Source organism: Telopea speciosissima, chromosome 7, assembly GCF_018873765.1.
Source record: "Telopea speciosissima isolate NSW1024214 ecotype Mountain lineage chromosome 7, Tspe_v1, whole genome shotgun sequence".
NCBI classification, from domain to species: domain Eukaryota; kingdom Viridiplantae; phylum Streptophyta; class Magnoliopsida; order Proteales; family Proteaceae; genus Telopea; species Telopea speciosissima.
In genome coordinates this window covers 38,816,560-38,838,891 of record NC_057922.1, presented here as the reverse complement: position 1 = coordinate 38,838,891, position 22,332 = coordinate 38,816,560, and the positions used below count along the sequence as shown (strand labels likewise).

The 22,332-nt window shown below is 40.3% G+C and overlaps 1 protein-coding gene across 1 annotated transcript; it reads right to left on the bottom strand.

The window, feature by feature from the left end:
• Positions 1–19,293: 19,293 nt before the first annotated feature.
• LOC122668534 lies at positions 19,294–20,461 on the bottom strand. Its single transcript, XM_043865087.1, has 3 exons — positions 20,077–20,461; positions 19,744–19,917; positions 19,294–19,640 (listed from the first exon to the last, which is right to left on the bottom strand). Exons 1-3 carry the CDS (start codon positions 20,459–20,461, stop codon positions 19,294–19,296), a joined length of 906 nt encoding a protein of 301 aa, XP_043721022.1.
• Between the last annotated feature and the right edge of the window lie 1,871 nt (positions 20,462–22,332).

Below are 22,332 nucleotides of genomic sequence, written 5' to 3'. Positions count from 1 at the left end.
GACCCATAAAGTGTATAGAAAATGTATTTGTTGATTAAAGGTGCTCCATTATTGGATGTTGAATTTTGTTTCCTGTCCAAGTGAAATTATTGCAATTGAGGGATTGTCATCGTTTTGTTGATGCCTTTGCTGGTTGTAACCTTATTTATTTTTCTTTCAATTTGCTTTTATTTATGTTTTCATTTTGTTTTATTTTTTTGACTGACTAATATATGAATTTCTTCTGCTCCAGAATTGCATGATCTTCTCCCTGGAATACCAATTGAGTATGCCTTCATTCACTCCCATAACCACTCTTTTTTTAGCTTTTTAACTCCACTCTCTCTCTCTCTTTCATAATTATATTAGATGAGTAAATCCTACTATATCTATCCTCCTTATCTTATTTATTAGGAAACAAAATCTCCCACTAAATCTATCTCCCCCCCCCCCCCCACCCTTTCTATCCACATTTCACCTCCCTCTTATCCTATTTAATAGGAAAAGATCCATCTCTCTCTCTCCTTCCTATCCGCGCTTTTCCTCCTTATCCTATTTGTTAGGAAACAAAATCTCCCCTCTTCCCTCTCAAAATCTTCCTTCCCATCTGAAAATCTCCACTCTTCTTCCTCTCTCCCTCTCAAGTTTCCCCCATTCCCAATCCTGTCTCTCTCTCCTTCCTATCCACGCTTTTCCTCCTTATCCTATTTGTTAGGAAACAAAATCTCCCCTCTTCCCCTCTCAAAATCTTCCTTCCCATCTCAAAATCTCCACTTTTCTTCCTTTTTCCCTCTCAATTTTCCCCCATTCCCAATCCTCTCTCTCTCTCTCTCACACACACACACACACATCCCCTACATTCTCTCTTATAATTCTAAATATATGAGGTGCAAGAATAATTTTAAGTTTTTATTAAAGAAGTGTTTGAATTTAAATAATGTGGTAAACGAAAGGCGGCGGTTTGAACTCAATGTCAAAAGAATTAGCAGAGATACGTAAGTACTTTATTTTAATATTCTGCATTCCTTTTTGAGATTGATCAAAATTGTCTATATTTTGGCACTCCCTTGTCTCTTATACTGGATTTCAATAGAGAAAGAGTTTGGAGCTTGGGACAATAAAAGCTCACTATCTATCTTGGAGTTTTAATAAAAGTTCATTGTCTAGCTTGGAGTTTGGGATAATATTAGTGGTTCAAATGTATTGAAGCAGATTTTAAAGTCACAAAATTCTTTGGTGGTTCAAGCATATTTCTCCAGATTCCTAAATCCCATTGATACTATTCTTTTCCTGTTTTGTCTTTATAATAATGCTATAATCATAAATGTTCATTTTTTGGTGTTTTAAAATCTTTGAGCGGATGAACTATTGATTTTGTGTATTCTTAGGGATTTGATTGTATTTTTATCATATCATATTAGAAGAGAAATGATTTATGTGTAGATGGGCTGCCAAAGCTTTCATACCTACCTCACATAATAGACAATGACATCAAGAATTATTAGAATAATTATTTGAAGAATAAGCTCAAGAAGCTATAGACAGGCCTTGATGGCAATACCCGAGATAGGTTCTCATGTTCTTGGCAACTTTCCAAAGGTAAGTGAATGAGAAGTCAAGCAGGCTCTATAAGAGGCATTGTCTTTGGAGAATCCAAACAATTTGTCTGAGTTGAAGCCCTCCAATGGCTGTTATTGTTAAATGAGATAGAAACAAACATCGCAACATATGCCTTGACCAATGAGAACATTCCCAGATTGCCCCAAGGATGGATGAAGAATTTAGAAAAATCTCCCCATTTGTGAGATGGCATCGCGACCAAATGATGAGATGCCATTGCGATCAAATTTTGAAATGTGTAACAATGAGACGGCATCGCAACTGATTTTTGAAATGTGAACAATGAGAAGGCATCACGACCAACTTTTTGAAATGTGCAACGATGAGATGGCATCGCGACCGAATTTTGAAATGTGTAACAATGAGAGGACATCGCAATCGAATTTTGAAATGTGTAACAATGTGACGACATCGCAATCGAATTTTGAAATGTGTAACGATGAGACATCATGACCAAATTTTGAAATGTGTAACGATGAGACGGCATCGCGATCAAATTTTGAAATGGGTAACGACGAGACGGCATTGCAATCGAATTTTGAAATGTGTAACGATGAGACGGCATCACGATCGGATTTTTGAAATGTGTAACGATGAGACGGCATCGCAACCGGATTTTGAAATATGCAACGATGAGACAGCATCGGGACCGGATTTTGAAATGTGTAATGATGAGACGGCATCGCGACCTGTTATGGCCTGGAAAAAAAAATTGACCTGAACCCTAACCCGAATCCGAATATAGATCTGGAACCCGAAGTCGTAGCATCGTGTACATTATTGAGTATTGATTTGATGTTCGAACGGGTAGGATAAAGAGGGAATCTAGGTGGTAACCCGCCGCTCATCGGTAAAATGACAGATACCTCCCCTGTGTAGTTGCGGGATCCACACGCGGATGTACAACTCGTGGTAAGAGATCCTAACCACGTATTAGGTGTTTTTAGCATCATAACTGCGTCCGTGTGGGTTCGCTTACAGAACAATTTGAATTTTAGATGTTCCGACACGAAGAAAACAAAGATAGAAATCTCAGGTTGATGTACTAGTCAATTGTTGCATCAACCAGAGAATTGTACGATCACGAATTTTGCTCCTAGAGGTGCGGGGCCTAGTGTTTTGGGTCGGGGATCTTGCCGCTGTACCCCGAATACTGGATTGGAACTTTTTCCTCAACATTCTAGGATCCATGGGGCAACAAAAATCCAAATGTCTATGTAAGGATCGGCTCAATGCATAAAGAGACAAAATCCCACAAGAAAAGACAAATTAAGGAATTAGTATTAAGATTAGATTATGTGAAAATTAAGTTAATGAATCTATCAAGTTAAGCTAATGACACCTATCAAATTAAGTTAATGACACCTATTAAGCTAATGACACCTATCAAAGTAAGCTAATGACACCTATCAAGTTAAGCTAGTGACACATGTATACACTGAAGAAAGAAAGTAAAACTAAAACCTATCTAATCTAACCGACTCTTATTAAGGTTTAAATAATTAAACCTTAAGTAACCGACTCATATTAAAAATTAAATAATCAAAACCTTATCAAACTTAAGAAACCGACTTATATTAAAATTTAAATAATCAAAGACTTTATCTAAACCCCACCTACCCACTTACATGATTCTAGTCTTTTGAACCAGAACAAAAGAAAAGAGAAAAGAAAAGAAGAGAAGGAGAAAAAGAAAAGGGAGAAAGGCCGATAGAGAGAAAAGAAAAGGAAAGAAGGAGAAGAAGAAGAAAGGAAGAAGAAGGGGTTGCTAACCTAAGGTAATATCTTCACCCCCCTCATCTTCTCTTCAACCTAATTATGTTAGATTCTATGAAACCCATCTTCCTTCCTCATCAAATTGTTTCTCCTAAACCCCTCTCTTGCCTATCTTCTCCTAAACCTATGGATTCTTTTAATTTATTTCTTGAGAGGGAATTGAGTAAACCCATCTCTTGATTCCAACTTTAAGGTAAGTCTGACCTTGGCTTTAGATGGTCCCATTTATAGTAAAGATCACACAAACAACATCCTTGGTCAAGTGAATGTGGATTCGGCTCTAAACCCCATCAGAAATTATGTTTTCTCGTATTTTTGGGATTGTTGTGCATCTCTGGTCGATGTCCTAGTCGACTGGATCATCAACCAGAGAATGTAACTTTAGTTTTTAAAACACTGCCATCTCAGGTTGGTGTCCCAATTGACTGGTTCATCAACCAGAGAATAATTATTTCAATTTTTAGAACACTGCCATCTCAAGTTGGTGTCCCAGTTGACTACTTCATCAACCTGAGATGCTGTTTCACTTGTGAACACGCCCTAGACCCTATCCAACTTTACCATGGGGTAACCCTAGGACTCCACATGAGTTCTTGATGCTTTCTAACACTAGATGTGGTTAAACATTCGTAGGACGTTACCGTTCGCTTGTCAAGTCGCGTCGACCACCGACACCTAACAAAACCCAATAACACTATCTTTATCATAACAAGGTAAGTGGGGATAGGTTTTTATTTATTTTGGGAGTGTTTATTTCATTCTTAGATGTATTTGCTAGGAATCATTCGCATATTTAAATTTATGTTTTATTTCTGATATTATTTATTTCATTATTTATAACTTATGGTTGTGAATGATATGATGTGAAATGGTTGGCAATATGAATCTTTGTGTTAGAATAGATGCCATAGTCGACTTGGAAACGAGAGGTATGGTGTACCGTAGTATGGGATGCGGGAGCACTGTACATCTCGTACTATGCTATTAGATTGCATATGGCTAGGAATGTCACTCCGGTGCTACAACCCTTACCAACAGGGGTCTACGTGTTGGATAGTCCTCCCTGGGGAAACCAGCTGTTACCAACGGAGGTACTGGAACCGGCGATGTCCAATTGAGGATCGAAAAACCAGCCGTTATCAACGGAGGTACTGGGAACGGTGATTTTCGACTGAGGACCGAAACTGTGGTAGAGGATTAAATCTCAAGGGTTTGCTGAGTAAACTAGCCGTTACCAACGGAGGTACTGGAATCGGCAATGTCCGATGGAAGATCGGGAAACCAGCAGTTACCAATGGGGGTACTGGGACCGACGATGTTCGATTGAGGACCGGGATCGACAGGCTCCCAACGCAACTCGGGTTTGACATCGCCAACGAAAGGGGATGCTACCTAAGGTGTTGCTGTAGCACAAGCTTAGAGACTTAGGCATTGTTTTTAGGTGGAATTAGGATTAAAATTGAATTTCATGCACATAGGATTTTGCTTGTGAATGCTTGCGTGGTTTATCCTTTACTTGCTAGGCTCAATGGAGCTCGTCCTCGTGGATATCTTTTTTTTAGATGATCATGCAGGTGGAGGTGACTGTGTTGGGGAGGAATTCTTTTAGCCGAGAGATGATGGAAGAGATGACTATGGTGATTTGGACACGGAGGGGCATAGTCCCGGCTGTGCGTGTGATTACTGTGTCTTTTCTTAAATGATGCAATAGGTTGAGAACTCTCATTTTTGTAATCTTCTGACTATCCTTTTTGGTGGATGAATTTTCACTGTTTATATTTTAGAATAGTTGTGTGTTGGCTCGATGATCGTGAACTTGGAAATATCGAGCTGTTGGAACTTTCAATGTAAATAATATGTATAAAACTTATAGCACTTTACTTTCCCTGCACTCTGATCAATGTAACACATGTTATCTTGAAATTGTATTGTGCTTGTGATGTGTACTTACTGCATCTGGATCCTGGTAGTCTGTAAATACATCGGGTATTCGGGTCAGCCTTCGAATTCCTCCTAGGGGTGGTTTCGGGGTGTGACATGACCGAATTTTGATATGTGTAATGATGAGATGGCATCACGACCGAATTTTGAAATGTGTAACGATGAGACAGCATCGCGACCAAATTTTTGAAATGTGAATGATGAGACGGTATCGCGACCGGATTTTAAAATGTGTAATGGCATCACAACCAAATTTTAAAATGTGTGACGATGAGACGGCATCGTGATCGACTGAGGAAAGGAAGCACGATGAGATAGCATCGCGACCAAACTAAAAAAAGTACGATGAGATGGCATCACGATCACTTTTTAGAAAACATACAATGAGATGGCATCATGACCCACTTGGGAAAAAATGTATGATGAGGTGGCATCACGACCAATTTTTAGAAAACATGCGATGAGATGGCATCCTGACCAATTTTTGGAAAGCATACGATGAGATGGCATCGTGATCGAATTTTGAAAGACATACGATGAGATGGCACCGCGACCACTGGGGAAAAATATTCGAAGAGATGGCCCCGCGGCAAGTTTTTTTTTTTGGGCCACCGCGCTGCCAGTCCTAACCGGTGCTGCCACGCGAGGCCACAGACCTACACAGCGCTGCCATACGGTTTCACGGCACTGCCGTGCGGCGCCATCGGGCGCAGGCCCACAGCTCGTGGGGCCACCAAGTCCTTAATTTCTATAAAAAGGGGGAGCCTGGCCTCATTTCTCACCTTCCCCTCTCCCTCTGCTTGGTTCCATCCCTTCTTGGGCTCTCCCCTCTCTCTTCTTTCTCTATCTTCCTTGCTTTTTCTCATTTTTCTCTTTCTTCTTTGTTTTTCCATCTCTCTTGTGGGCCATCCACCATGTTTTCATCCAAACGAGGTAGGCCGTCATCTTCTTCCTCCGAGGTGTCTTGCGACCTGAAGGCGGAGTGGTACACGGGCAATATTTTGGTGGACACCACGCTCCACAAATGCTGCACCATCTGGGGTCAGGCTCTCAAGAAGGTAAGTGGTGCTCACCTTTTCTTCTCTTTTCATGCCACACATTTTCTTTTTCAGTATTTGATTTCCACTCAATATATTGTAGGAGCTTTACTCACCTGTTTACAAGAAGTACTGTCGTACCAATGACGTCTTGTCATAGTACTCGTGCCTTCATCCTTCCGTGAGGGAGAGGGTGGACTTGACTGGCTTGGGGTGTACTGCTCAAGTAGTTGCACCCAAGCTAGACACTCCCGTAGTTCATGCTTTGGTAGACCGTTGGTGGCCATCGACTCATACATTTCACCTCCCTACCGGGGAGGTAACCATCACTCCTCTAGATTTCTTCATGATTACCAGAAAACTTGTTTCTATGACTCCCTCCCTCGAGACGAGGCCTCTCAAGGATATTGGGAAACTTCTGGGTTTTACAGTGACCTCATGTGTCATTCTATTGTCCTCCCTGAAGAAGGAGTGCGATGACTATGTCATTGATGACAACTGCCCTAGGGAGTTATTGGACTAGGCTGGTAGGAGTTTTCTCCTTTATCTTGTCTCCAATGTTCTTTTCTGTGACGGGCAAGGCCACACAGACACTATTCTTGCTTGTTTCTTTAAGGGTTTTCATGAGGCAGCATCCTTTGACTGGGGCAGGTCTGTCTATGCTCACTTTTTGAGGATGTTGGATCGTCTTGCCTTCGGCGCTCTTGGCTTGACCGGCTGCTTCTACGTTCTTTGGGTATGTTTCGATCCCCTGATCTCTCTTTTTCTTTTTCTCTTAACCTTTAAATTTTGTTTGGTTCTTGACTTTTTTTGCTTCCTTATTTCCTTCACAAGTTTGGTGCTATGAGGTTCTTGGGATCCATACCCCTGGCCTCCCTAACGAGCCAGCTCCTTACATTCCCCGAGTGACTCGCTGGGGGAAGGCTATGTGTTCTCTTACCGATGAGCTGCAAGTACATCTTCAGATCAATTATTTGGCAGCTACCTAGGTAATGATCAATGAAACTTCTCTGAGTCTTCCTGTTCTTCCTAAACTGATTCCTCGTTGCTTGTTTAACTAAAATGATTCTATTGGCAAATCCGTTGGCAGTCCTATGATGAGGAGGAGATTTTGTACCCTGATGAGTTGGAGGAGTACCGGTTCGATTATGGGCTTGTCTGGAAGCGGATAGCCTTTGAGGGCCCTTCTAGGGTGGAATTGTATCTTAGAGAGAGGGTAACCCGACAGTGGGATCCTACTCAGATGGTACCTTGGCCTCCCCCTGCTCATATGCGTGCTCCTCTCTTACCCCCTAACATCGAGGCCTTGAGGGTTGGGATTGCAGCTATAGAGTTGATTATGGTGAACCAGGATTACTAGGACTACCTTCATCGGGAGACCGTCCATGTTTGCTTGACCCGGGAGGATTCCATGGTATTCCCTTGAATCTTATCTCCTTTTGTGACATTTTTCGTCCCTCTCTTTTTCTTTTGAAACTGACAGTCTTGTCTCTTCTTTTCTTTCTCCCTTTTTGCAGTATCCAGGCCGCCGCCTGATTCCTGGGGAGTACAGATTGCCTCCCTCATGTGGCTCCAGTGTGAGCTCTCGCTCTTCCCATGCTGCCGGTACTGACTTGCCTATTACGTAAATGGGTGATCCCATCCCAGGGTACAGGAGGTGGACTATCCCTTCCAGGTTTGACATCAGTCTCCAGACCGTCCTCCCTACCTGTCGAGTTCTTGATCACGACTTGGGGCTCTTGATTCCCTTTACTGGGGGTAAGTTGTCTTCTTTTTCTTGACTTTATGATTAATTCCTTTTTCCTGGCTGCCTTTTGCTTGCTGTCATCATAACAGATCAGTGTTGAGAGATATGCTGACATTCGTCAGATGCAGGCGAGTGTGGTTGCCAAGTTTTAGGAGAGGATCCGTGACATCCAATGGTTGGAGAGTAATTTCTCTTCTGTATCTTTTGATGTTTTCCCTTCTTTTGGAATCTCTTCCCTTTTCTTGAAGTAATCTCAATCCTTTTTCTCTTTCAGAGAGATCAGCCCCACGAGATGAGGGAGTCTTGGGACCACTTCGAACGTCGTTATCAGCGGAATTCTGAGGCGAAGCGACGGTATGCTGAGGAGAATGGGCACCTTTGGAGGGAGCTTACGCATGCAGGACTTTTTCGATTCCCATCGCTGGTGCAGGGTGATGTCGATGATGATGATGATCATGACGATGACGATGTTGACGATGAGCACATCTCGGAGGCCGAGGGCTAGACCAGATCTTTTGGCGGCGAGAATTAGTCTTCTCCCCCCCCCCCAATTATTGAACATATTCTCTTTTTGTATGGATTCTTAGAGTGTTATTGGGATTTTTTTTTTTTAGATGTTGTTTGGATATTGTACACTATATATATATCTTTTATATTTTATGTTATGTACATAGTAGGTTAATTATCTTGAAACAATTACTTTATTTTTTTGTAAGGCACAATCCCAAACTTCTTTCATTTAACCCTCGATGGTTAAAGGTTATGCATGGAAATGGTAGGGCGACGGAAAAGAGGGTACGACAACGAAAAAGAGAGTGATGGATACGAAATATAGTCCAATAAGGTCACCCCTCAATTACATGTTTCATCCATAATTCATCCAATAGATTCATGATCTTCGGCATTAACTCTTCTGGTGGTCGAACTTTCGCCGTTGCTTCTTTCGGGGCGAAACGACATCGCGTAGGTACGAGATGAGGTAGGTAGAAGGTGGTATGAGTCAAACCCATCAACCACACATAATCACCATCTTGAATTTTGAAGACCAGGGCTCCTATGTTCCACCAATGGTAGTTCCACTGAATCTTCTCGTCCATTCTTTCTTCCAAGTATTTCTTCCAATCCTTGATTGTATAAAACTCGATCATTTCTCTTCGGATTCGGAAATGCTTCAGGTGCAGCGTGTTGTCAGGTATTGCTTGGACCAATCATAGCCTTTCCAGTAGCCACATTTGTAAAATTGTAGGGGATCCTGTACAATAATCTGTGCCATACTTTTGGGAAGCACTCATGTCATCCAGACCTTTGAAAGTCTCAACTAGCATTGTCGGGGTGATATCACATCCTTCGAGAAGCTATTGGACAACGTCGGCCATTACAGGGAGAACACCTTTTCTCGGGGTATGCAACAAGTATCTCCCAATCATGCAAAACAAATATGCTTTCATCCTATTCTCTTGTCGAGTCTTTCTGACACTTTCCTGCTTGGAGAATATTCCTACAATTTTCATAATGTCAACTTTGCCATATTCCATGATCTTCTTGACTTCCCTCTTGGGCCATCTGAAGAAATCTTGCAGCACTTCTTCATAGCTATTGCGTAGAGGGGGACGGAAAAGTCTTCCTAACAGTGATGAGAGCATGCAAGCTCAAAAATTTTCAATTTTGGGGGTTATCTTCACATCTCCAAATTTGAAAACATGTAGTTCTGGATCCCAGCATTGGTATACTTGCCGAAGCATGTCATAATGGATCTCCACATACATAATCCCTCCAAGGATCAGTAGATGTACATCTTCTAAAGCAGTTGGATCGTCTGAGCTCATGTCTACGGTCCATTTACGTAAAGTCTCGTCGAAAGTTGCCTTCTTTAGGGGATGCATATTGCTTGTTCCCAACCAAAGAACTCCTTAGTAAACTGGAAATGATCTCTATCCTTGTTTTCTATTTTTTTGTTAGACTCAAGGAATAGTCAGCTCCCACTAACAACACACGAGGAGATGCTGGATGGCGGATTTTTGTTGGATGGCAGGATTTCTCTTTCGATGGGTGATGGAAATTGTCGGGTGGCAGATTTAGGAATATGCCCCTGATGAAGGGTTGATGTGACCGCACTTGAGCATGCCAAGTTGCCTACATAGCCTTTGAAAAGGAATCAAGTCAAACGTAGTTCATGTAGACCTGACGGCTACACAAAATATTTTTTGAGTTGGTCTATGTTGACAAGACCCTTGACGTCTTCTCCATAAAGATCAACGAGTTGAACAGCTTGCCTGGTTAGGATTTCCTTTACTTGATAAGGTCTGCTCCAATTTGGCCTAAACTTGCCCCTGGGGTCGTGGATAGGTGTCCTTCTTATTTCAGATGCTCTTTCCTGGTAGACTGCCCCAAGGAAATAAACTTTCTTCCTCATGCCCCATCATCTCGGATAGAGATTGCCCTAGTGACAACTTGATTCCTCTTCTGGTATTCCCCTAGTCACCTTGCTGGTTAAAAGGATGAGTACACTACTGCTGCCGCTCCAATGCTTAGGATTTTATAAACCATAAATTCCCTTGATCTTGGTAGACAAACTGTCTTTTTTTGTTTTTATCTTTTTTTTTTTTTTTTAATCTATCTTTGGTCGCATCAAAGAGAGAGATACTAACAAATAAGGGAATAGAGTGGAAATATAGAGAGTACAAGAGATAAGAAACAAATGGATAAATGGAGGATTGTATGTGGGAGGACCGAACTTGATTGTTCTTTTTATCAAGTTGCCTATGTACTCTAAGTAGGGATCAGGTCGAATGTAGTTCAGGACAAAGATGTCCTAATGTCAAAGCCTAGATAATTAAGTTCCATCATAGCCGGATGAGCTCGAAGCTGTTAAGGAGAGTCTCGTCATCATTTAGCCCGGGAGGGATTTACTAGGTTGTAATGGGGCTTAGTAGGGGTGTCAACTGATCGGGCCTAACCGGGCTTCACCAATCTCAAGTCCTGCAAGCTCGATCGGTCTAGGGTCGGTCTCGGGCTATAATCGGGCTACTAGAATCGGGCCTTAACCGGGCGGTCACGGGGCTATGGACCTGTTCAGTTCAAATTGGGCCTTAAATGGTGCTTCACATATATTTTCTTTTCTATTCTGTTTTTTTCCCCATCTGCCTCTTAATCATTGTAAAGAATAAAACCAAATGCTTATTGTGAGCCCACAACAGAACCCAATCAATGGAAGCCAACACACTTCAGAAGTAACCAATAGAAGTATAAAACCCATCCACCTCATAACCTAATGACCATATATTAAATAGAAACATAAGCATTGTTTCAACAGGTCAAGAACCAGTCCTACTTGTGCACGATTCAAGGTATCGGTATTGTGTTCGCTGTATCAATATCATAAAATGGTTGAAAAAACAAAAATATTAGTATTTTAATGAGTAAAATGATCTGATCCAACATGATATGGCCGATCTATATTGAAATTGATAACGATATCAATAAAAATGTATCTTGGGGGTAAAATGGGAATTTTAAGAAACCTTAAATGGGTCAAGTTAGGTCGGGCTAGGTTGAGCTTAGAATTGGTCGGTCTAGTCGGGCGCCCAACAGGCGAGGACCTCACACCGGGACCGCCCAGTTATTAAAGGTGTTGGACTTAAGCCCGAAACGTTTAGTAATTGGGTCGGGCCGGGCCAGGCTTTAATTGGACGGGCTATGTCGAGCCTACTGGGCCAGGCCTGGAATTGACACCCCTAGGGCTTAGGACTAGGTTCCAAAGGATGGTAGAGGCTCAAATGTGCCCCTTGGGTCCAACCATGACTCGACACTTCTGCTCTCAAAATTCTACCAAGACTCTGGTAACTGAACTTGTTGGGGAACTTTTTCTTTTTAGTAGTGTAATCGAGAAGTCTGGCAATCCCTCTCGTATTTCAACTGAAGACGTTGGTAATTTTAACCTCGATAATTTTGGCAATTCCATCCCCGAAAGAAAATTGACAATTTTTGCCCCATGGTGTAATTGCTCCCAATTGTTTGCAATTTCTTGAGCCAATGCATCCTCTCTTTTTTTCTTTTTTTTTTTTAACTCTTGTTTCTTTTTTACTCTCATTTTTTTTGAACTCTTTCATCATTTTAATTTTTGGCTCGCTTTTTTTTTTTTAAACTCTTTCATCACTTCTTTGTTTTTTCTCTTTTTTGAACTCTCATTTTTTTTCTTTTGATATTGGCCCAATTGTGGTTGTGGAGACGGAGCTACTTTTTTTTTTTTTTAAATCTTTTGGAAACTTATTGCCCTTGTGACATCTTACTTCACCGAAGAGACTTCTTCCGGTTAGACCCTAGAAGCTAATGGGACATTTTGATGAGCAAGAGGATATATGGATAATGAGGTGTAGGTGGGCCAAAGTGCATTTTTTTTTTAAGGAAAAGGCTTAGGCACAACTGAGGGACTAGCGGATTTTGTTGTCTCAGGGTTTATTTAAGATGACTAGCGGCCAAAGGGGGGCCTCTCTTAATAGGTTTTATGAGATGAAATCTTCATCTACACTTCTAGCTCGTTGGATGAGTTTACAGAAGGAAATTTGACTGAATGAAAAGACCTAAGGGATGCGGACCCAATGATGTCTTCAGTGCGATCCTGTCTACACAAGTGTGAAGTACTGTCACTGCTTTATCGCGAGACTATGCAGTTTGTACCATAAAAAATTCCCTTCTAACTAGAGCCAGGTACTGGATCCATCTTAAGTTGGCCAGCGAGACTGATGCTCATCAAGTTAATAACCGTAGTTTAACGCCTTCGGGCAACAGTGATATCCTCAATCAGTGTTTGCCCCTGTTCCATCAAAGGAATACGGAGAACTTTCTTCGGCAATTCTACCACTTTGCAGGCTGGTAATGTGAAAGAAGTATTCCCTTTTAAAATTGGTGGTAGCAATAAAAGGATTTTTCTATAAACTTGGAGGAATCTGCTCCTTAGGGACTCCGTTAATCTCATACAAATGATTCCTTATCTTCTCCCAATCATCCTTTCTGTATCCTCTATTAAAGAAATCCACCAAACTAAATGTTGTACCAGAATGAAAGGTGCAGCGAGGTCAACGCATGGTCAAATTAGGTTCCTCTTGCAACTCCTATCCCCAGTGAGGACTATGGAGGGTATAGAGGACATTTCATTTTGCACAACGAATAATTGCTCAAGCCATTGAGTTTGTGTCTGAAACCAAAGAAGGAACTTCATTGTGTTTGACCGAGGGGGAACAAATTCTAGATGCAATTCATCCTGGCTCATATAGGTTAACAATTCTGGAACACGAAAGCTGAATGCTACCAGGTATCTTTCGAAGAGGTACCAGAAGAAACAAAGGGTTTTAGTAGACAACTGGTAGATATCTCTTATCCCAAAGATATTGAAGAAAGGATAATCTAGATGGACAGGAAGTCCTCGGAGGTCGTCCCTCCCATGGTTGAAGAGAGTAATTTCATGGAACAATTCCAGGCAATCTTCACTCCTTGATTATAAGATCTGTTCTTGGAGATGGAGAGGCAAAAAGTCAATCCATGATTGCAATCCTGCCAAAACCTCTTCTTCCTTGATCTCTTCATTACCATCAGGCCCATTCGGCTGGGTCATATCGGTTGTTGAAGGAAGAGAAGATTCATGGACATCCTAGGCGAATATCATTGATGGAGATTTTTGACCTATCACTACCTCTTCTGAAGGAACCAGCGAAGCTTGGATCAAGGAGGTGGGGTCAAACCCTTCTAAACCTTCTTCGAGGACGTTGATTGTTTGATTAATAGACTGCTGTTCTACCCCTGGCTTGAACATTCCTGCTTCTAGTAGGTCCTGGATAGCATGCCCGAGGGCAATGCATTCATCAATAGGGTGCCCCTTTTGGGTGTGATAGTCACAGTAGTGATCCGGGTCATACCAAGGAGGTGGAGGATCCCTAACTGGTCATGGTCGAACCGTGCCCAAAAGCCCTAGTTTCTTCAATTCGGTGTATGCCATAGACCTAGTCATGCCCAAATCAATGAACTCACGCTAACTTGAATTTACCATATTCACCTCTGGGTTTTGGTTCTGATTTTGTATCAAGCAATTATCCTGGCCGTGTGCATCTCTGAACAATTTGTCTTCAATGCACTTCCTTGCGGTTATGAGCACTTTGAAAGTTATGAGGTGTTGACAATAGAGACAATCATGATATTCTCCATACAAATTCTCCAAGATCATCTCCACATGTTCTGCTTCCGTCGGGAGGCTCCATATCTTTGCGGCCTTCTCTCTAAACCTCATGATGAAATTGGAGAACCTTTCATTTAGCCCTTGTCTTAGTGTCTCCAACTCTCATCGTGTGATACCAATTCAGTGTTGTAAGAATAATGCTTTATGAATGCTTTCACAACTGTCGACCAGGTTTGAGTTTGAGTCTGGTCCAACTGGGTGAGCCACCTCAGAGTTGATCCAGCTAATGAATAAAGGAAGGCCTGACCCATCTGGTTTTCTATGAGTTCCCATGACTTGGCCACAGTGATGAAGATTTTTAAGTGGGCTTTGGGCTCTCCAGTTCTGTTGAATTTGTCAAGCGTCCATTTGAAATCCTCGGGGCTTCCTGTCGAAAAGAAAACCAAATCATCTTCTGGCTTCGTAACTGTTTTGCCTTTCACGGTAATCTCCAGTTTCTCGACGTTTTCCCTCATTTGCTTTTCCCTTTTAGTCTCAGGTGGATTCTGTAGGGTGTTGACAATCACAACCTCCTCTTCTTCTATCATGACTTTGGCCTGCACCCTAGGTACCGTCGATGTAATCCTAGGTTCTCCGGGGCTTTGTGCATTATCTCCTCTGAACTGGCCCTGCATTGCCTGTACCATCTGTGTGACCAATTGTTTCATCTCTGTCATTTCTTTCCTCATGCTGATCGGGCTACTGATTTAGTACTTCAATTGACGGGCTGACATTTGACGGATCCATGGTGCCCACACTGGGTAATGACCTTACTAGACTCTACCTGAGTGGAGGACTGGAAGTACTTAAGGCCTCTAGGGATCAAATTGGACCAACTCGGGTTAGCCCATTATCATGACGGGCCCACATGAGTAACAGGAATAATCCTTATCGTGGATTGTGCTTGACAAAACTTATTTTAGGACTTAAGAAGTATTTTTTATTTTATATTTTATATTTTTTTATTTCTTTATATATGTAAATATACATATCTATGTTCTAGTTTACACAGCAAATATACAAACATATATATACAAACAATGGTTGGGTGGCATGACGATCCATTCCTAACCTCTTCACTCCACTTCTAGCCATAAATCCTCTCTTGTTTGATGGCTCCTAGAGATCGAATTAGGATCGTCACGAAGAGGCTTTCTTGAGGATCTCCCAACGGTCTATCCTCAGTTAATGTAGAATACCTTCCATTTTTGGGATAACCAGGGCTTCATTATTGAAATAATGTCCTGGGTCGTGTACCAATTTTTGAGGGACTATCGAGGTTGCATTTTTTTTTATACACCATCCTAAATGATTATGCCGCTTTCATCGAGGGACTATCAAGGGACAAATGGAGCCCTTTCCCATGATGGGTAAACTACGTTAAGGAGGATATACTGCCAAGAACATTGTGTTCGGCCCCGAAGGTTTGCTACGTTAGTTTGTGGTGTATTCTAATCATATATGGTCTAATTTCCTACATGATGCATGCAATGGATAGGCTGATAAGACAGAAAAAGGTCACCCTTGATAGCACCTATATACGTATCACTCGTGGTCGCGAATCGTCAGTACGTGGTGCTTTTAAAATACGTGGAGAGTAGGTCACACAATCTCAGAGTAATCAAACTAGTGCCCTTTTTGGGTAGCGAAGTACCCCACAACACACTAGTAAACACCATCGTTGGTACAATCTTAGAGTAATCAAACTAGTGCCCTTTTTTAGTAGCGAAGTACCTCACAGCACACTAGTGAATACCCTCATCGGTGATTCTAAACTCGTATAGTAAATATCAAGGGCTGTGGCTTAGCCGCGAATTACTCCAATGACTAACCACGGGGCTGTGTGTTTCCAAGTAGTGTTGTGTGTAACGACCTCGATCCAAGGACCAAGTGGGGCCCATGACACAGAGTCCAATCGGGACCACATAGGAAAACATTCGGTCAAGCATTCAATATAATCAAAGTGCAAAAAAAAAATTAAAGACATAACTGTAAGCAGAAGATAACGATATAAAACTTAAAACATGGTACTGATGGCTCAAACATCTCCAATCCGTACTCTCCAAGGAGAGGAACAGAACTTCAAAATAATTACAGTCATCTGGATTCAAGATCCTCCTTCAAAATAAATATCCTTTACAACAATAGAGTTCTTTCAATTTCAAAGTAATAGACTCCTAAAATGATCCTCAGATCATCATTTTTCATCTTACTTAACGATAGCAATGCCCTTGCCCTTATTCATGCCTGTCTTATCTGAAAAAAATTTATCATTTGAGGAATGAACTATCGCCCAGTAAGAAATTACATTGCCAATCATGCTCACATTATACATGCAATTAAAGTTTCATTTTCTATCCATAAGCATAGTATCATTTCTTATCATTTGAATAATAAACATTCAATCAGTCAATTTCCACAAACTTTTCAATCCTTTATCTATCGGTAACATTTCATTTCAGTTTTAAATCTTCATCTAGTATATCTCTATCGTACTACCGAAGTAGCTCTAGTTACAAACCACTAGAATGGGTTCAGTCGTATCATCGAAATGGATCCAGTTACAAACCACTGGAATGGGTTCAGTTATGGCCTCAACACCCATCTTCATAGGCACTTCATGAGCACCGGGTTGTATGTTGGCCGTGCCCATCGGCACATAACTTTCTTTTTATTTTCATTCTTTGTTAATCATTTTCAGTCATCATTCATAGAATCATGTACCATTTACATTCCCATTAATAATCCATAAGATCATTCAACATTCAAGTATATAGAGACCTATCTTAGTCATATCAAGGAATCTTTACTAAATATCACCATAAACATTGCATAAACATATATGCATTCATTCTACAATATTAACCATCGATTAACAATGCTTCCTTACCAACACTTTCATGTTCCGAACGTCCAATTAGTGTCATCCTTTCGAGGGTCCTTGTTCTTCAAATAAAAACCTCAAAACTTAGGGTTCTTATCTCAGATCCTCAACAAGCTCAAAATCTCTTCAATCCAAGGTAGGTTTTAGTGGAAATCATCAATTGTAAAATTCTGTGATGTCACTATTTTACCTACAATGATATAAAAATACAGAATAAATACTTAAAGTGCTTAATATTGAACAAGGTCAATGGCTACTGAAAGATAACCTCCATATAACATGAATAATGTATGGCTTCATCTATATAAAATTCATAATGCATTCTCAAGCATCAAAGTCCTATTCTTCCATCCCATTTAAGAAATCTTCTCTCAAGAGACAAAAATTCAGAATTCAAGGATGGGAAACCTACCTTGTTGAAGAACCAAGTCTTGATCCTAGCTTTGGCCCTTCACTCCACCATATTCCAAGCTCCAATCTTCAATTCAACCTTGGAACTCTTCTCACAAAACCCTAGAATTTGAACTCTCAAATCCCAAAAGGATTCACTCCTCTCCTCCACGATTTCCCTTCCCTATCTTTTCTTTCCTTGTTTTTCTTTCTCTTCTCTCTTTCTTAGAATAACTCTCCCTCTTTCTTAAAATGACTCTCTCTCTTTCTCTTAGATTTATCTCACTTGAAATCTCCCTTATGCCCCTCCATTATCTTCTTCTTTCCTATTATATCCCCTCATTAATATATATCTTACTTAAAATCTCCTTTTTGCCCTCACTTAACTCTTCTTTTCCTTTTGTAACTTTCCCATTAAACCCTCACTTAAACTCTTCTTTTCCTTATTTCATTGAACCGAAAAGTAACTCAAAAGAACCACATGAACCAAAAAGTAAACTATTAATAAAAAAGTGAACCAAACATATCTTTCATACACTTTAACTTATAAACCATAGTATATAAAAGTGTACCATAGTGTATAAAATTAATACATAGTCTATATACATAGATCAAGGGTTATGAAATTACATAAATACCCTTACATGGCCATACATGACCAACAGGCATACTCATGCTTATAATTCATTATAAAACATATAAAATCATAGTTACATGAAATCTTACCATAATTTGGCAATTCAAACATGAAAATTGATTCCCTTCCATCCAATCTAGTCATTCCATAAATTCAAGAATAAACAATATTAAAAGATAATTCTTGGGTCAAGGTATTACATTCTCCCCTCCTTATAAAATTTCGTCCTCTAAATTGACGTACCTTGATCATCAAACAAATGAGGATTACTTACTCATTCATCCAAACTCAAGCTCCCATGATGCTTCCATAAGACTTTCACCAATGGGGCAGCTTAGTTTCATAAAACTTTATTCTTTCTTTTTGAGTTTCATAACTCCTTTCATTGGGGCAGTTTTCATTCTTTTCTGTATAAGTTTCACCCAATAGACTTCCTTACACTCGTGATACATCTTAGTACCACTAATACCTAACTCAGTTTTAGGATGGATTAGAATATTGATGGGGTCCTTATTTCCCACTTCTAAGTAGTGGAGGAAACATTCGGGAATCCATTACTCCACTCATTCATATTGCTGAGTGAACTTTATCAAATCTTTCAGTTTCAGTTTTTATCTTTCTTTACTATCCTTGTCCTTTCATTTATCCATTTCCTTTCATCATTCCTTGATTTATTCAATGTTTAGCCTCAGCATTCCATATGATTGGTATACCTCCAGTCCATACCGCCGAAGTGGTTCCAATCAATACCACAGAAGTGGCTTTCCAATCATTACCACCGAAGTGGATTTTCAGTCATCACCATAGAAGCGGATTTTCAACCATTTGGCATAAGGCCTGGTATACTTCTCACAGGTTTGCATATTGGCATTTAACATTTCTTTCATAATCTTTCATCATTTTTATTCTTTTTACCATATCATTTATTCTTGATGTATCAGTTATCATTATATCTTTAATTGAGGTGACAAAACTGCCACCAAGCATTCTTGACATCTTTGACTTAGCATTTGCTCAGCTTGGAAGGCTGAAATCATCATCAATGGTGGAGTTCCTATCATCATCCCAAAAAATTCAAACTCTGGTTCCTTCATAGGTCTTACGACCACTCTCTTTTTCAAAACAAAGAACATTAACATGATATGCCGCTAGCCAAGCCATTCCAAGTATAACATCAAAATCCTTCTTTTCTAACAAAATTAAGTCTGCAGTCAATTTTCTCTCCATAATCTCTACATCACATGCTTCACAAATTAATTCTGTCTCTATCATTCCTTTAGAAGGTGTAGACACACACAACTGGTAATTCAAAACTTTGGGCACAACATTCAATCTAGTAGCAAAAGTACTTGATACAAAACTATGAGTGGATCCTGAATCAAATGGGATATAAGCAGGTATTCCAGAGATTTTCAACATACCTAACCATATATAATTATTCATCAATTAGTATAGGGAAACCACCACACAACATCATTATCCTAAAACACTCATTCATAACATTTCAAAGTAAAGTAATTGTACCTGCCACAACAGAGGGAGACACCTCTGCATCCTTCTTAGTCATTGCAAAAACCCTACCAGTGGCTCTTGGCTTCTGGTTTCCTTGAGTGTCCTTTCTATTGTAGTCATTTTGATTGGCTTGCCCTCCTTGGGGGTTTTGCTCTGGCTGCTCCTTCAGAGTTGGATAATTCTTTGCTAGATGTCCAGGTTCCTTACACTTGAAGCAAGTGAACGTTCCCACCAAATAATCACCCTTGTGGTTCTTAACACACTTCTTGGAGTCAACATTTCCTTAGGGCTTTTTCTTATGGAATTTCTTTCAACTATCCTTGTTTGTTGTAGGGGTAGAAAAACTCATCTTGAACTTTTTCTTTGGTTTAACTTCTTCATCCTTTGTTGCATTCTTCTCCACAGCCTCATAGATCTGAGATTTGTGGAATATTTCAGCATATGTCTTCAGTTGCATGGGAGAGATACTCTTCTGGATCTCCACCCTTAAGCCTTGCTCAAACTGTCGAGCCTTCATCTCCTCCGTACTCACCGTGTGTGGTGCGTACCTAGATAGTTCCTCAAACTTCCTCTCATACGTCATCACTGTTTGGCTTCCTTGAGTTAAGTGCATGAACTCAAAGATCTTCTTTTGCTTTACACAAGGTGGGAAATACTTATCATCAAAAGCTGCCTTGAATCCATCCCAGGTGATTTGCCTATCACCTGCTTCCAATATGGGCTTAGTCATTCTCCTCCACTAATCCGCTTCTCCTTGAAGCATAAAGGTGGCGCACATAACCTTCTGTGCATCAGTGCACCTGATCACTTCATAAACCTTCTCCAAGTCACTAATCCACTGTATGGCAACAGCTGGATCAGCATTTGTTCCCTTAAAAGCTACTGAATGGAGCTTCTTAAAATCCTTAAGGACATGCTTTTCCTCAGTCTCTGTCACTTCCCTTCTGCCGCCACTACCAACAGTTGGTGTAGCTTGAGCAGACACCTCTACCCGATTAGTTTGGTTTTGTAATGCCCCCACAAGGTTGCCAATATTATCTAGTACTTGTTCCATCTGAGTTTGCCCTTCATTCACTGGTGTTGCAGGGCTCTCTAGGGGCACTTCAGTCTGGCCTCTACCTCTTTTTCTCTTGGGTACCATTACTAGGTCACCAAAAACATGGATTCAATCAATTCCTCGTCCATAAAAAGGACTATCAATTCAATATCATCCATCATTCTAAGCAGTCCATTTTGACAATCAATTCCATCCAGTTCTCATTCAATTCAGTTTTGTTCAGTTAGCATTCCTATGGCATCAGACCACTAGTCTACAGAATCTATCTAAACCTATTGCTCTGATACCAAGACTGTAACGACCCCGATCCAAGGACCAGGTGGGGCCCATGACACCAGAGTCCAATCGGGACTGCACAGGAAAACATTCGGTTAAGCATTCAATATAATCACAGTGCAAAAAAAAAATTAAAGACATAATTGTAAGCAGAAGATAACGATTTAAAACTTAAAGCATGGTACTGATGGCTCTAACGTCTACAATCCATATTCTCCAAGGAGAGGAACATAATTTCAAAATAATTACAGCCATCTGGATTCAAGATCCTCCTTCAAAATAAATATCCTTTACGACAACAGAGTTCTATCAATTTCAAAGTAATAGATTCCTAAAATGATCCTCAGATTATCAGTCTTCATCTTGCTTAATGATAGCAATGCCCTTGCCCTTATTCATGCTTGTCTTATCTGAAAAAAATCTATCATTCGAGGAATGAGCTATCGCCCAGTAAGAAATTACATTGCCAATCATGCTCACATTATACATGCAATTAAAATTTCATTTTCTATCCATAAGCATGGTATCATTTCTTATCATTTGAATAATAAACATTCAATCAGTCAATTTTCATAAACTTTTCAATCCTTTATCTATCGGTAACATTTCATTCATTTTATCATTTTTCATTTCATTTCAGTCTTAAATCTCATCTAGTATATCTCTGTCGTACTACCAAAGTAGCTCTAGTTACAAACCACTAGAATGGGTTCAGTCGTACCATCGAAATGGCTCCAGTTACAAACCACTGGAATGGGTTCAGTTATGGCTTCAATACCCATCTTCATAGGCACTTTATGAGCACCGGGTTGTATGTTGGTCGTGCCCATTGGCACATAACTTTCTTTTCATTTTCATTCTTTGTTAATCATTTTCAGTCATCATTCATAGAATCCTGTACCATTTACATTCCCATTAATAATCCATAAGATCATTCAACATTCAAGTATATAGAGACCTATCATAGTCATATCAAGGAATCTTTACTAAATATCACCATAAACATTGCATAAACATATATGCATTCATTCTACAACATTAACCATCGATTAACAATGCTTCCTTACCAACACTTCCGCATTTCGAACGTCCAATTAGTGTCGGCCTTTTGAGGGTCCTTGTTCTTCAAATAAAAACCCCAAAACTTAGGGTTCTTATCTCAGATCCTCAACAAGCTCAAAATCTCTTCAATCCAAGATAGACTTTAGTGGAAATCATCAATTGTAAAATTCTGTGGTGTCACTGTTTTACCTACAGTGATATAAAAA

Bases quoted from the DNA above. Each gene is read 5' to 3' on its own strand.
- LOC122668534 (XM_043865087.1), bottom strand. From the start codon at position 20,461: ATGACTAAGCCCATATTGGAAGCAGGTGATAGGCAAATCACCTGGGAT. The intron at 19,918-20,076 runs GTTTTTCTACCC...CTGGACATCTAG, and splicing joins AAAGAAAAAGTTCAAGATGA to CAAAGAATTATCCAACTCTG. The intron at 19,641-19,743 runs GTACAATTACTT...ATATATGGTTAG, and splicing joins GTCTCCCTCTGTTGTGGCAG to GTATGTTGAAAATCTCTGGA.